Source organism: Malus domestica, chromosome 16 (assembly GCF_042453785.1).
Source record: "Malus domestica chromosome 16, GDT2T_hap1".
Lineage (NCBI taxonomy): Eukaryota > Viridiplantae > Streptophyta > Magnoliopsida > Rosales > Rosaceae > Malus > Malus domestica.
In genome coordinates this window covers 9,083,763-9,098,657 of record NC_091676.1, presented here as the reverse complement: position 1 = coordinate 9,098,657, position 14,895 = coordinate 9,083,763, and the positions used below count along the sequence as shown (strand labels likewise).

The following is a 14,895-nucleotide window of genomic DNA, read 5'->3' as shown; positions in this document are numbered from 1 at the left end:
AAAGAATGTGGTTCAAGATGATTAAGGGATGTGATAGAGAGGCAATTAATGCAAGAAAACTTGGAAAGTTCATTGTTGGGGGGTTTGGGCCGTGGTTTTGATTAGTCATTACTCTCTCTAGAAGATATACGAGTCAATGGATCCCATTGATAGATAGAGCCCAAGGACATTCTAGTCACCACAAGAAAACGAAATTTCCATCTACTCATCACAGCTTTCCCTCGAATCGCTTCTCTTGTAAGATCACCCAATTTCGATTCCAATCACCAGGCCAGACCACTTACAAGATCGCGGGATTTCATCGCACTCATAAGTCACGAACAAAGGCAGAGATGTCGAAGGTGGACGAACCGGTGATGGGAGTTCCAGTCTACACGGTGCAGAATCCGTACCAGGCCGGAATGATCCCGCCAAACGCCGTCTACGGCGACCCCAAGGGCGTCCCTCTCCACCAGACCTTTTACAGAGACACTCCCGCTCCCTTCAACTGCGCTTACTGTGGCGATACCGGACTCACCCAAATCAGGTAAATAACAAAATTTGATCCTTTTGGGCAATTGGGATTTTGGGTTTGATTTTGTTGTTCTTGATTATTCAAAGTTTGAAACTTGAGATATGTTTGATTGATATTTATTGGTGTTGAATGAATCGACAGATCAAAGCCGAGTATGGCATCTGTGGTGGCTTGTATGATGCCTATGATGCTTGGATGTTGCTTTCTTATGCCTTCCTGTGACTGCCTCTGGCATAAGTATCATTACTGTCCAAGTTGCCATGAGAAGGTAAGACGACTCTCTGTATTCAGGATACATTTGGGGATAATTCGGTAGCAATCACGTTTGCTAGACGTGCTTTTATTAGAAACATGTTAGATTTTTTACTCATAAGGACTTCTGCTTTTATTAGAAACACGTCGAAATTTTTATTGAATGTTCAAGTGCTTTCTGGAAAAGTTCAAGTGCTTTCTGGAAGAGTGCGGTGCTTCTTCTGAAAACACTTCTATGACCCATAAGCACTTTCAATTTTTCTACCAAACACGGTTGAAAACCCTCCTATGAGTGCTTTGTGCTGTGCACTCTCAAATTTTTTAAGTTGCTTCTTCTCATTTTTGCTTAGAAATTCGACATGGGTTGTATTGTAGGTTGCTGATTTTGAGAAGTCGGATATTTGCATTGTTGCGGATCCTCCACACTGGACAGAGCACAGCTTTGCACTGCCTGCATGATGATCTGTGTTTCACACTTTGTATGCGACTTCTTTGAACCCCGTATACCTTTAAAGATGTGTTAGTAGATAAATATAGTTTTAAGATGCTGCATTGAACTACCATTTGGCTATGGCATCTATATGGAGTTTGGAAAAATGGTGGCTTGGCTGCATAATAATGCAGTTTGACTGTAATTTTTAAATATGTGCAAGCTTTTAATAAAATGCTTTTGCTAATTTTGTACGTGCATGCTATTGTGTTGCAAATGTTTTTATGGGAGTTGTGAGTTGTTTGAGGGACATGCCTAGGTTCATCAATAAGGTTCCGAACCAGTCCTCTGAGGTCTAGTGTTTGGGATCTAGTTCTCGGCAGGGTTATGTTGCATTTCTTATTCAACCACGGCGGTGCTAATTTTTGAAATGGTTAGGAACAATAGGAATGTTTGAAAGTAGCATTCCTTGAAAAGCAATATTGTTTTTGGGATTTAGATTGCAATCATGATGAGCACTGGTTAGTTCACATTAGATGCAATTGGGATGCTGGATTATGTGAATCTTCCTGCCTCTTTCTGATGATTACAACTGCAGTATAAGCTATATTATCAAATTGTGCAGTACCTTGTGCCAAAATTTTCTCAATTATCAAAACAGATGTCTTGTTATGGCGTGAGATTGGAATGTGCATCAGTTGTGATTCAAGTTGCTATCATTGGAACATGCTTTTCATATGTTCATCGGAAAACCGCATGAGAAAAGGGATTGCACTTGCAGACTTGCAGTGTAGGTGCTTAAACCAAAGGAAATGTTTGTATTAGCTTAGGGTTTGGGCCTTGCTCCGGTATCTCAAATCTCAAATCGACAATGTCACGTGTGAAAGTAAGCCTAAAACGAAGAATGATGTGAAAGTTGAGAAGTTGGGTAGGACTAGAGAGTTTTGAGTCCCAGTTACTGAAAACCGTGGGAATTCTCTATCTTACTAATTTTCTTAACTTTTACACAAATGATATTGGAAGGGTACAAATCAAACTCAGGACTTGGAGTGCAAGAATGAATGATCTTACCTAATTGAGTTACAAGCACCTTGCATAAGTTCTTAATACTCAAAGCTTATTTTTATATTTATGGGAACTTTAACGAAAAGTTCACAGTACTGTTCACTTTAACGAAAAATCACATTTTTACACTAAAAAGTCAATCCTGGTACTATTTACTTTACATTTTATATTGTTCTTATTGTTAAAACTCAAAGTTTTCAAACTATTTTCATTAATTTTCTTTATATTTATCTCAAACCGAAAATTTTGAAATCGAAGAGTTCTTTGAGACCAGACGAACGCTAGCCCATGGGCGTTGTTGAAGGCCCTTGACATCTTATGATGGAGTTCTAATGGACTTTCATAAACTTCATGTGAATTTTTAGTCAATTTCTTCAAAATTGCAAGGGGAGAGACTGAGTTTGTTACAGCCTACAATACATCATGAAATCCTCTATATTCACCAAAACACGATTTTTTAAAATCTTTTAAAATCAAACTTTGATTGATACACATGATGAACTTGAATCCTTTAGTATTATGATTGTTTGCACCTTGAACTTGCATAAACTAGTTTGAGAGTTGAGCAAATTAAGTAGGTTTTCTGGTAGGGATTGGTTTTCTACAAGATAGGGATCCAAATTAAAATTCAATTTAATATAGGGATCCAAATTAAAATTCAATTCTAACTCTTCTTCTAAACCGTTTAGGATAATCTTGAGAATCAAATGCTCAAATCATTATGGAATTTAAACCAAATAAAATTTTAAGAATGTTAATCTAATTAAGTTTTTCATGTGCAAGTCATAATTGGAATGGTTTTACCGATTCGGTAATTAAAATTTTAATTGAAATGAGACCCTAAAATTTAGCCAAAAATTACAGCAGCCCTAGGAGGGTTGTGTCACACCTCAAACTTCAAATAACCATTTTAGGGCACATGGTATTCCGTTGCTCTCATACATTTTAAGACATTGAACACAATGGCATGTAGATATCACCACCCTTTCAAAACATTGAACACAATGTTTTCAAGTTTTTTTCTTTCCTTTGTATAGATAATTTAGACCTTTGATCATATTCAAATCCGTTCTTTCAAACTCCTCCAACCGAAGGAAACACGAAACACAACCGAAGTAGAACAAAATTCTGACGATTTCTCAAAAATTTAGTTTTATATACCACATCTAATCTATAATCTACGCAACATTGCAACATAAAGCATATATCGGATACCACATTGCTGCCGTTGACCAAAAGATCTCGAACATTAGGATCCATAAGTCACCACAAGCAAAACAAGAATTTAATTAAGCAAATTCCGTATGAAAAATACAAGGAAAGGTCGAGTTGCAGACTACAGCAACCCATGCTCTCATTCACGCGTGGCCTTAGGATTGCAACAAATCTATACGATTTGACTGACTATTACACTCAAAAAGTTAACCAATTAAAAGCATAAGGGTTCTCCTGCATTACTCGAGAAATTTTTTATTGTGACGGGAACACGAGTGATACAACATGTGTTTTTATGTAAGTGGTGGAAAATTTTATCTTTTAAGTTATTAACTTTTTAACACCCAAATCCCACAATTTGTATAATGACACATGATGTACCACCTAGTGTGCCGATCATACTGAAAAATCTGTCGCATTAGTCTTCGATAAATAAACAAAAATACTCATTAATTGTCACAACAAATATTAGGAAAACAATCAAATATGTACCTTCTTCTTCCTTGAGAGTTCTTTAAGAAGCTCTTATCCTGGTAGAAAATGGCGTGAGACCCATGGAAGAAGAGGCCCAGCATGAGAGAAAAGAACCTGTCTCGATAGCCAAGGAGACTGCCTGTATACCAGACAAGGATTCTTAAACCACTAGCAAACTAGCTAGCTAGCTTAGCTAACACTAGCTAAGCTAACCAAGCATATCTCTCACAGTACACATAAATTTTTCGGAGGCCTTTGGGAGGTTGCAGGCAAGTCATCCTTGGCTACAAAACACGGCTCTTCATCCTCATGTAGGACCTTTCTTCCCTCATCAGTTATGATATAATATAAGCATATATATCTATTCGTCTTGGTCCAATGCAAATGCTCCTGAGTGCTGAGCCCTCTATTTATAGCCAATCAGCGTCCTGCAGCAGATTCATATATCACTACATCTGTACGTAAAAGAAATAGTATTCTGCATGATTCAATCATCAAAGTTATATTGTCGTGGAATATATTCTCGTGGGGGAGGGGATTTACATGGCCCAACGTAGGCCGTCCATGTTCAATGATGGGTCTCGATATCTATCTATCCGTTGATAATTATGCACTTCCTACCCCCTAAAAATGCTCTCCCCATCAAGTCCATTCATTATCTCCAAAATAAAAAAGCACGGATCACATGTCACTCTGCCATTGCTCAGACTCCCCACTCTGCCTGCCTCTTGGCCCTTTCCAAAGGCTATCCGAGCACAGAAAATTGCTTTCATGTCATTTTGTGTCTGAAACACATTTAATACAAACGATATTTTATACTAAATGTTTTTAAACTATAATGAAGATGATTCAAATTTAAATATATTTTGGCAAAAAAAAAAAAAAGATTCAAATTTAAATATAAAAAAAAGAGTAATATGCTCTAACCAACTTGGTTATTTAATTTTATGCATGCATACTAAACTATTTCTTTTCCTTTTTAAATCTTTATTTTTTATAGTTGGAGCTTTTGAGTGAGAATGGATTTGACCTGTACTTTGAAGGGTTGGACTTAGGAGATGGACATTGAGATTTTTTTTTTGGGTCAACGATGGACATTGAGATTGTGAGGAACAAAATTTCCAAAAATATACGTGGTCCTTTTGGGTTTGTTAAGTTGATTAAAGTAGTAACATAAAATGCTGTTGGATTGAGTTATTTCTTCTTCCATTCTTTTTCTCATCCACTGGTCACGTTATTCCAAATTCCGACATTTAGTGTCAACCGAAAGCCACAGTACCAGATGTCCACCCCACGAGAAATCAACGAGTCCATGTCCTTGCACCAAAGCAAAGCATGAAAGGCACATCTCAGTAGCCCCTTAATCTTTTTAATTTGGGGGTTGCGTCCAAGGGGTATGTGTAATATTGTGATTGGCTGTGGTATGATAACTTCTTTTGACTTGTATACGTGTCACACTCACACATATATCACATATATATATGATACGAATTCTTCGAAGTTCTTCGGGATTTCAACGCTTAAAAGCTGAAACACTAGCTAAATATATATATATATATATATACACACACCAAGCTTCCTCCATAAAAGAAGAACCCTAAAATTCCATTTTATTTTTCTGAAAACAAGTTCGTCTTTTCATCTTTCTGGATGTCCTTTTTGCCATGGAATAAGAAGAAAAATACAGTGCCTGGAGCCTTGACGTGTCAAGCATATATCTTATTGACATTTACAGGCCAACTTAGGTATAAGCATCTTCTTGCCTTGTAAACTTGCTTGTATGGTCAATCAGGTCTTTTTATTCCCACCTTGGTTGCTTGCGGCCTATCAAGATTTGCTTTGTCGCCTACAGTCATGTCTTCAACAATTAGGGCGCGTTTACTAATCCGTAATCAAATTAAGAGGAATTGAATTGAGGAGGAATAGAAATGAGATGGAATCAGAATCAGATTCCTTTTGAAGTTGTTTACTAAAATTGTCAGGAATCGGAGTAGGAATGACATTGATCTACATAACTGTTTACTAATTCACATGAATCGGAATGAAAACTATTGTGATTACTAAAATACCCCTAGTTTAATTAATCAATTTTATATGCTAATTATTTTTAGTAAATCTTTTATTCTTTCAATTTTATTTTTTTTTTCAGATGAGAGAACAATTATTACTTTTTATTTTTTAGTAAAACTTTTATTATTTTATTTTTGGATTTTTTTAGTTGAAGTCCCGTGCTTATCTACTAACCCAGATAAGAGAACCCATTGTTGTCCTCATCCAAATTGGCATCATCTACAACCCACGGCTCATAGCCTCATCCCGGCGGAGAGATCACCTTCCTCGACGACGTGCGAGTGTCGGGGCCTGTGCCTCACCGTGGGACTCCACAAACCTGAGCGCCAATTCGGTTCTTGCTCGGGTCTCTCTCACCTGAACCCGCTCCTCTCCCTCGACCTCTCTGGTACCGCTCTCTTCTCCGTCATTTCCATTTCCTTTTGTTGCTGAATTTTCTGTTATTATTGGCAACTGGGTTCGGATTTTTTGAAGATTTGATTTTTGCTTTGGGTATGCTTTGCTATTTTTGGGTTGATTTTATTTTGCCGAATCCTATGGAGGAGGATTTTGAGATGGTAGAGCGAGAGGAGGTGGCGGATGAGTAGAGAACTACTGGAGAGGATGGCGAAGGACTGAAGGTGCAGGGCATTTTGGGAAGGAAAATTTGATTCCGGATGGAGCCTTCTCCCCGGAATCCAAATACTACCTCCTTCTAGGTAATCCAATTCCGACAATATCAGGAATTGAATTCCTGATTTTACGTGGAACCCGCAGAACTGTTCATTCCTCTTAGGTTGGTAAACAGAGCAATAATCAGGAATGGGGAATGATTCCCATTCCGCCATATCCTTTCCGCCTATGTAAACACGCCATTAAAGATCACCAAATTCACCCCCAACTAGATTTTCTTCACTCACAATTGAGTCTTCTCTACTTTCAGAACCTCGTGAGTACTAGGACATGATCACTGGACAAATCTTGTTCAATTTTGAAATTTGGACCAATATATATCTATATATGTTCTTCAATAACAATTATATTCCCCATAAGAATGATAAATTTTGGGCAAATCCCTTTGAATGCACCCAATTAATATAAGGTGGTCTGTGTCTCACAAGTAATCATACTGGTTTGAGATTTCTATGTGTTGTTTTTTTGGCCCTCCAGCGTTTCAAGACAGGCCCTTACCTATATATGACCATCGTCATTAGGATTTGTGTACCTCTCGTCGTTGCTTATTATTGAGTAAGGAGGAAAATCCTTGCTCTGGATGATAAATTATGATCAACTCTAAAAGGAAGACTTTTGATGCGATCCTTCATCACTAACACTCATTGATTAAAACCTTAATGGTTTTCAATTTTTGATCAAAGTTCTTTAACTTTGTACACCTCGGCATATTAATATTAATATATTTTCATGTCAAGAATAAAACTTGAGATTTTATGGTATTTAAAATCTCACTTCTAATGAGCTATAAAAGAAACGGCCAACTATGGAATTTTTTTCAAAATTTTGATTGAATAAAAAATCAATATAACAATATAATTCTTTTTGAAAATGTATATTAATAGATGTTAAGTACATGTACGCATATATATGTATCAATCAATTGGAAACAATGTTAAAAAAGTGCCAAAAGAATGTATCCAACATTGTTATGAATTTGACCAAAAGAAAACATTGTTATGAATGATAAAATAGTTGTCACATGTCAAAAGAATGTACCCGTACATTCACCATATATAATTATCTATGGGGTACGATTTCAACATTGTTCCAATAGTAAAATGTTTTAATATGTAACCCATAATTTTTTAAAAAAGAATGTACCCATATAATTAAATGAGCACAATGGTGCACGTAATTATAAATTAAAAAAATGTGGGTTCATTTTATACAAAAAATGGGAAAGTTTTATATTAAATTTTTTTATATAAACAACAATGGATACATTTTAGATTAAAAAATTAAATAGATTTACATTAAAAAATGGGTAAATTTTACATATAACAAGTGGTACATTTTTAAAGATACATGGGTACATTAAAAATAAATTATGGGCACAAATGAAATAGGAAAAAATTATGAGTACAAATAAAAATTTAAAAAATATGGGAACAAAAAAATTAATATATGGGTACAAATTAAAACTGTAAAGAAAAATTGTACAAATTAAAAAAAGGGTTGCAAATTAAAATTGGGTACAAACTAAAAATAGAAATATAAGATACAAAGTTTAGTCATAAATATAAATATACCAAATGTAACGTTTCTAACACTAAATGAATATATTACTACATGAATATATTTAGTAATAAAATTTAATTATCTTGACATGTAAAGACATTCATTAAAACGTAAAGACCTTGACCAAATGTTAAAAAGAAATAAGGTTTTAATTAATGGAGTTGGAAAAAAAAATTGATAGGAACCTAATTTCTCCACTCTAAAATATATAGACTGAAATACACCAGAAATATTGAGAAAGTCTCCATAATTGTATTAATAATGATATGAAAATTTTCAACCTAATTAAACACAATTCCAAACTTCTTGATACCAAAAAAGCAATCCTAACTCAGAAAGGTAACAATTAAAAAAGATAATCTAAAACACGCCAATTATTTACCAAATTCTAACTAAGAGTATACTATGGTATGAAAACTAATGCTCATTAACTTGATGATTTAGAAAAATCCAAAACAACCACTTTCGAAATATATCAGCACCAAATGACATATTAATCCATAAATCAAACTACTTTGATATTTATGGGTGTGTATAAATTGGTTTTGGATAGTGGCAGCGAGAATGAGAGAATAGAGCTTTTTGTTATCAAGGTTATTCACGATGCGTACAAAGTACTTCTCGTAAGGCGCAACCGAACCTTGGGCATAAGTGCACTCTTTCTAATGAAGATGGAGACTTTGATGGAGCATTTGTGCACTCTTTCTTTCTCCTTTTATAGTGAAAAAGATGTATAGCGAGTCTTTAATGAACACAACAAACAATGTTTACATGCAAATGACCATTCCTGCAAACAATACAAGTGCTTACGTATATACATGTTTGTCATAATTGAACTTAAATGTTCGATCTGATAACATAAGCACGTGTCGATATTTTACTTTCCATATAAACATTATATACATAAAAATGCCAGGGACTTTCATATAAAACTTTAAATGAACGAGTAAAATTGAACATCATCACAAAAAAAAAAAAATGTAATCAGTATTTTCTTCTTAAATTAAAAACGAAAAGATAATACTTAGCAAACAAAATGAACTTTTCCCTGGACGGTTGGACGGTGTGGCACTGCAACGTGGCTGCTTAAAGATAACGGGGCGGGAAATTCTAGGACGGTGGTGGACTGGAGGACGACCGCCAAAGACTGACTTAAGAGAAGGCTGCTGGAAATTCTAGGACGGCGGTGGATGCCTACCACCGCAGACTGACATAAGAGAAGGCCGCAAAGCCTCACTTCATCGTCATTCATGATTTGACCGGTACAATTGTAAAATCATTTACACTAACTGACAAAAAAACTTACATGTAACTAGTACGCTAAAGTGTTATCACTGCAAACATTTTATCCTTCGCGCCAACTGTTGACTATTCCGCATAGGTGAGGGGAAGTAGAGAGAGAGTTTAAATATAATGTATTTATTCTAATTAATATCGAGATTTTTTATAATAAAATTTTACATTTGACGAATTAATCAAATGATAATTATCAAGTTCGGAATAGTATTGGTGGAGTGAAACCCTTGGCCTGTCAACTTGTTAGGAAAACTCAACATAGTATTAGAGTCAAGTTTTTGGGCCGTGCAAGCCAAAATACTTGTCACCAAAAAATGTGGCCTTTGACTTGTCATCAAGAAGTGTGAGTTTGAAAACAAGTCTGGACGTATCGGTGTTATTAAAGTGGACTCTTGGTTCGTTGACCTACAAAATAAGAAAGGGATCCTCTCCTGATCCTTTCCACCAAGTCCACCAAGTTCACTCATCCATGCCATTTAAATTTGATCTCTAACACGATATTGTCAGCTTTGGACTCTGACCACGCCCTCACGGTTTTATTTCTGGGAACTCACACGAGAACTTCCTAGTGGGTCACCTATCATGGGATTACTCTCACACGAACTCGCTTAACTTCGGAGTTAAGATGGAACCCGAAGCCAATGAGCTCCTAAGAGACCTTATGCTAGGTAAAGATGAGAATATACATATAAGGCTTACAAGATCCACTCCCCTAGACGATGTGAAATGTTACATATGTTTTGCACACTTTGATAATTAGGGTTGACTAAATTTAAGGGTAATACTATTCCCACACTCCATTTTACTTCTCACACTCTTATTAATTTTTGTTCATTGATCTTCTTCCTTTCACATGATTAGACGTCAAAAAATTAAGATGAGTGTGTGAGAGGTAAAAAGAAGTGTGTGGATAGCACCACCCAAAGTTAATACTTAGTTAGCATCCCAAATCCGCATAGCATTTTATCTCATTGAATTTCATATAATTTCAAACACAGATGTTATTTATGCAGACGGTGAGGAATCAGGAAGGCCTTAGGTTTTGCTAGTTTATTTTTTAAATTTTTTTAAATTTTAGTTTTAAATTTTATGTAGACTTAACAACGTTGAATTAGAGCTAACTATTAATTTTGATGCGTCATGTTTTTAATTCATTGCATTATGAAAATGATTGAAATGTAGCTAAATGTACAAAATTAAATATAGAGACTCATGATTCCTAAAATACTTAGGGCCATTATATTTGAATCCAACTTTTTTAACTCAAAAACAATTTTGAAGTTTTAGGTCTTAAAAAGTTGTTTGGTAGGATCATTTTAAAAAACTGAACTCAAGACTAACTAAAAAATATAGTCTATTATCTAAAAACATAAAAAGTGGGTTTTTAAAGTTTTTAAACTTGAACTCAAGACTAACTCAAAAATGTCACTTGATTCAACCAAAATTGACATTTGCTAAATTTAGCATACAATCGATGTTCCCTTAATTTCTTCAATACCAAAGTAAGATGCCGAACATGCTCTGATTTAGACTTAGAGTATACCAGAATGTCATCAATAAAAACAATGACAAACCTGTCTATATATGGCTGGAATACTTGATTCATCAAATCCATGAAAGTTGCTGGTGCATTCATTAATCCGAATGGCATCATAAGAAACTCATAATGACCATAACGATTCCTGAAAGCAGTCTTAGGGACATCCTCACTGCTGATATTCAACTGGTAATAACCATACCTCAAATGAATCTTAGAAAACACACAGGCACCTCGAAGCTGATCAAATAAATCATCTATACACGGCAATGGATAACGGTTTTTAATTGTTACCCGATTCAATTGCCTATAATCAATACATAACCTCAAAGTTCCGTCTTTCTTCCTTACAAACAAAACTGGAGCTCCTTAAGGTGAAGTACTAGGTTGAATAAAACCTTTATCGACTAATTCCTGTAACTGGACTTTCAATTCCCTCAATTCAGCAGGAGCCATTCTATATGGAGTCAAATATATAGGATCCGTACCTGGAAGCAAATCAATAGTGAACTCCACATCTCGATATGGCGGCAATCCCGGTAAATCATCAGGGAATACATCAGGAAAATGCCTGACTACTCGAACATCCTCCACACTACTAGAAGCAACATCATTCATCACTACATGAGCTAAATATCCTTGCCAACCTTTTGATAACAACTTTTTTGCTCTTACAGCATAAACAACACCACGCCTCACCCCACTACGATCACCCACAAAAGTAATTTCAGGTAATCCAGGACGATGGAAAGTAACTGTTTTCTCATAACAATCAATATTGACACGATTATAATGCAACCAATATGTGCCTAAAATCACTTCAAAATCGACAATATCTAACGGAATAAGATTAGCTGGCATAACTACCTCCTCCACCATCACTGGACATCCTGGATATACAAAATCAACATAACATATTTCCCCTCTAGGCATAGCAAACTCTAAATCATACCTTAGAGGTGTGGGATGAGGTTGCATCACTTGAGCAAATGTATAAGAAATAACAAAATGCGTTGCACCACAATCAATTCAAACTCTAGCAAAGTGACCAAGAATGTTTAACATACCCATGATCAATTTCGGATGATTCTGAGCATCCTGCAGAGATATATTTTTAATACGTCCCTGGGCTTGTTGTCGTCCCCCACGACTTCTATTAACTTGATTACCTCGCCCCTACACACCTCACCCCTGACTCGGCTGACTATATTGCCTTGAAGATCCTGCATTACTGGAAGCAATCTCTACTTGCTGGGGTTGTCCTTCCTGATACCACTGAAATCCACCAGCTGGAATGGAAGGATACGGAGTATACCTTCCAAGATACTTAGAATACCCATTCTGGTAATACGGATCATGTGAATACTGATATGGTCATGGAGCATAAGGATCGGCATCACCCTGATAATGGTAAGCACTACTTCGACCCCTCTGACCATAACTACCAAACCTTGGAACTTGCTGGATTGGCGCTGGTGGTGGCATAGAAGGCTGCTGGGGCCTCTGCGGATTCTGGGGACAATTTATAGCTCCATGTCCCATCTGCCCACAAGTAAAACATCCACTACTACCTGAACTACACTCCCCAAAATGCCTATTATTACATATGCGGCACAAATGATCACTTCCTCTTCCAGAATCTCCTTGCCTAGCGCTTTCTTTGCTTCGATCTTCTGCTGGTACAATCTCACTGGAATTATTGATGGATCCATGGCTACTTCATCGAAGTTTCTTTGTGATTATGCCGGAAATTACACAACGACACTGAATCCAGAGTATGTCGCTTGGTTTGAGAATGATCAAAACATTCTCATTTTGATCAATTATACTCTCTATGAATCGCTGATTCCGTACACGGTTGGAGTCACATCTGCTCATGATCTTTGGTCCAAGCTTGAATTGCATCTTGTAGTTGCTTCTCAATCGCATATTCATGAACTTCGTTCTCGACTTCGCTATATTACAAAAGGTGATTCTCCTACTGCAATTGATCTTCAACTAATCAAAGAAATTACTGATGCTCTTGCAAATGTCGGTGCTCTGGTTGAGGATTCTGAGTTGATTTCTGTTGATGCACAAAACCGGAGGTCTTGAAACAACGTAAATCCGACCATGAATCTGCAGAAATGTAAATAACACAAGATGTATCGTGGTTCACCCCAAGGTTTGGGCTACGTCCACACTGATTGTATATTTCTCTGAGAGGTGAGGGAGAGAACCTCTGTAATGAAAGGAGATGTGAAAGGGGTGAGAAGGCTCCAAAAATGGCATCTCCTAATTGTGAAGGTGATGGGTCATTTTATAGAATAAGGACTCCTCACTTATTACATATTTGCCCTTTCCTTTACCACATAATTACATTTAAGTCCCTCGAGTATTTACATGAGGTCTAAATATGGTATAAACAGTAGTCCCCTAAGTCTTCAGTCAAGAGAGTTTTTTGGCTGGAGACTTGAAATTCAGTCCATGTGTGGGCCGAAGTAACTAGATGCTGTCTTGAACTGATGCTCGATATGAGGCATTGCTCAATCTGAAATGACGCTCAACTAGAAGTAGCACACGCTGCGAGGCTGCTCGGCTCGTGGCTTATGTTGCCTTAGTTGGCTCGGCTTGTGGCGTTTGAAGGTGAGGGAGTCCCTTTTATAGTATAAGGGATCGCTCCTCAATACATAAATATGGGCTAGAGTTGATGCTCGCGGCGAGACGGTTGCTTAGGAGGCGGCGATGCTCTCTAATGATGGTGAGGGAGTCCATTTTATAGAATAAGGACTCGCTCCTCAATACATAAGTGATGGGTTAGGAGTGATGCTCGCGGCGAGGCGGTTGCTCAGTTGGCGACGTTGCTATCTAATGAAGGTGAGAGAGTCCCTTTTATAAAATAAGGGCTCACTCCTCAATACATAAGTGATGGGCTAGAGTCCCCCAAGTATTTTTTATGAGGCCCAGTTGAGGCCCAATATATGGTACATAATATAGTCCCCCAAGTCTTCGGTCAATAGAGTCTGTTGGCTGGAGACTTCAAATTGAATCCATGTATGGGCCGAAGTGGCGGTTGTTCTGAGGCGGTATTTGTATACCCTGCACTGAAGCTTTGTAGATGAAGCTTTGCAAGTGAAGCTTTGAAGCTGGAGCTCTATAAATGAAGCTTTTGAAGCTAAAGCTTTTGTAAATGAAGCTTTTGAAGCTAGAGCTTTGTAAATGAAGCTTTTGAAGCTGATTAACATGAGTGATGCTCATGAATGTTTATGTTGATTGACATGAGTGATGCTCATGGATGTTGTCATGAGTGATGCTCATGAATGTTAACATGAGTGATGCTCATGAATGTTGACATGAATGATAGTCATGAATGTTTATGTATGATTGTCATGAGTGATGCTCATGAATGTTTATGTATGAATGACATGAGTAATACTCATGTATAATTTGGAGTACTGGGCGTACTTTTGATCACTTGGTTGGTGGCATGAAGAGGAGTATGTGTTTTAAAATATTCTTATTTTCGATAAATGAAAACCACGAACTATTGTGGGTTTTATCTATTTATAAATTTCTATCCATTTCAAGTTAAGCATGTTGGATTTGTTGAAATGCTTTTGGAATTATTATATATCGTGATATGTGGATTATTTGGACATGTTCATATAGCATGAGAACTTTAGTGTTGCATTAATCCGAGGGATAAATGTAAATTACACACGGGGACATTAGGGCTGAAAGGTCAATAAGGGTCACGTGGTGAGTTACAATTTATGAAGGATATAATGAATACGTGAAGGGATGATGTGATATGGCATTATGTGTATAATG

The 14,895-nt window shown here is 36.6% G+C and overlaps 1 protein-coding gene across 1 annotated transcript; it reads left to right on the top strand.

Moving 5' to 3' along the window:
- Positions 1–1,443, top strand: LOC114822108 (GSH-induced LITAF domain protein-like). The gene is made up of 3 exons (XM_029096190.2): positions 1–526; positions 656–782; positions 1,142–1,443. The coding sequence occupies exons 1-3, from the start codon at positions 333–335 to the stop codon at positions 1,223–1,225; spliced, it is 405 nt and encodes a 134-aa protein (XP_028952023.1). The 5' UTR covers positions 1–332; the 3' UTR covers positions 1,226–1,443.
- Positions 1,444–14,895: the final 13,452 nt, after the last annotated feature.

What these genes read in the sequence shown, in the direction of transcription:
- LOC114822108 (XM_029096190.2), top strand. Translation starts at nt 333, where the DNA reads ATGTCGAAGGTGGACGAACCGGTGATGGGAGTTCCAGTCTACACGGTG. An exon ending in ACCGGACTCACCCAAATCAG is followed by an intron (nt 527 to 655) that starts GTAAATAACAAA and finishes ATGAATCGACAG; the next exon opens with ATCAAAGCCGAGTATGGCAT. An exon ending in GTCCAAGTTGCCATGAGAAG is followed by an intron (nt 783 to 1,141) that starts GTAAGACGACTC and finishes GTTGTATTGTAG; the next exon opens with GTTGCTGATTTTGAGAAGTC.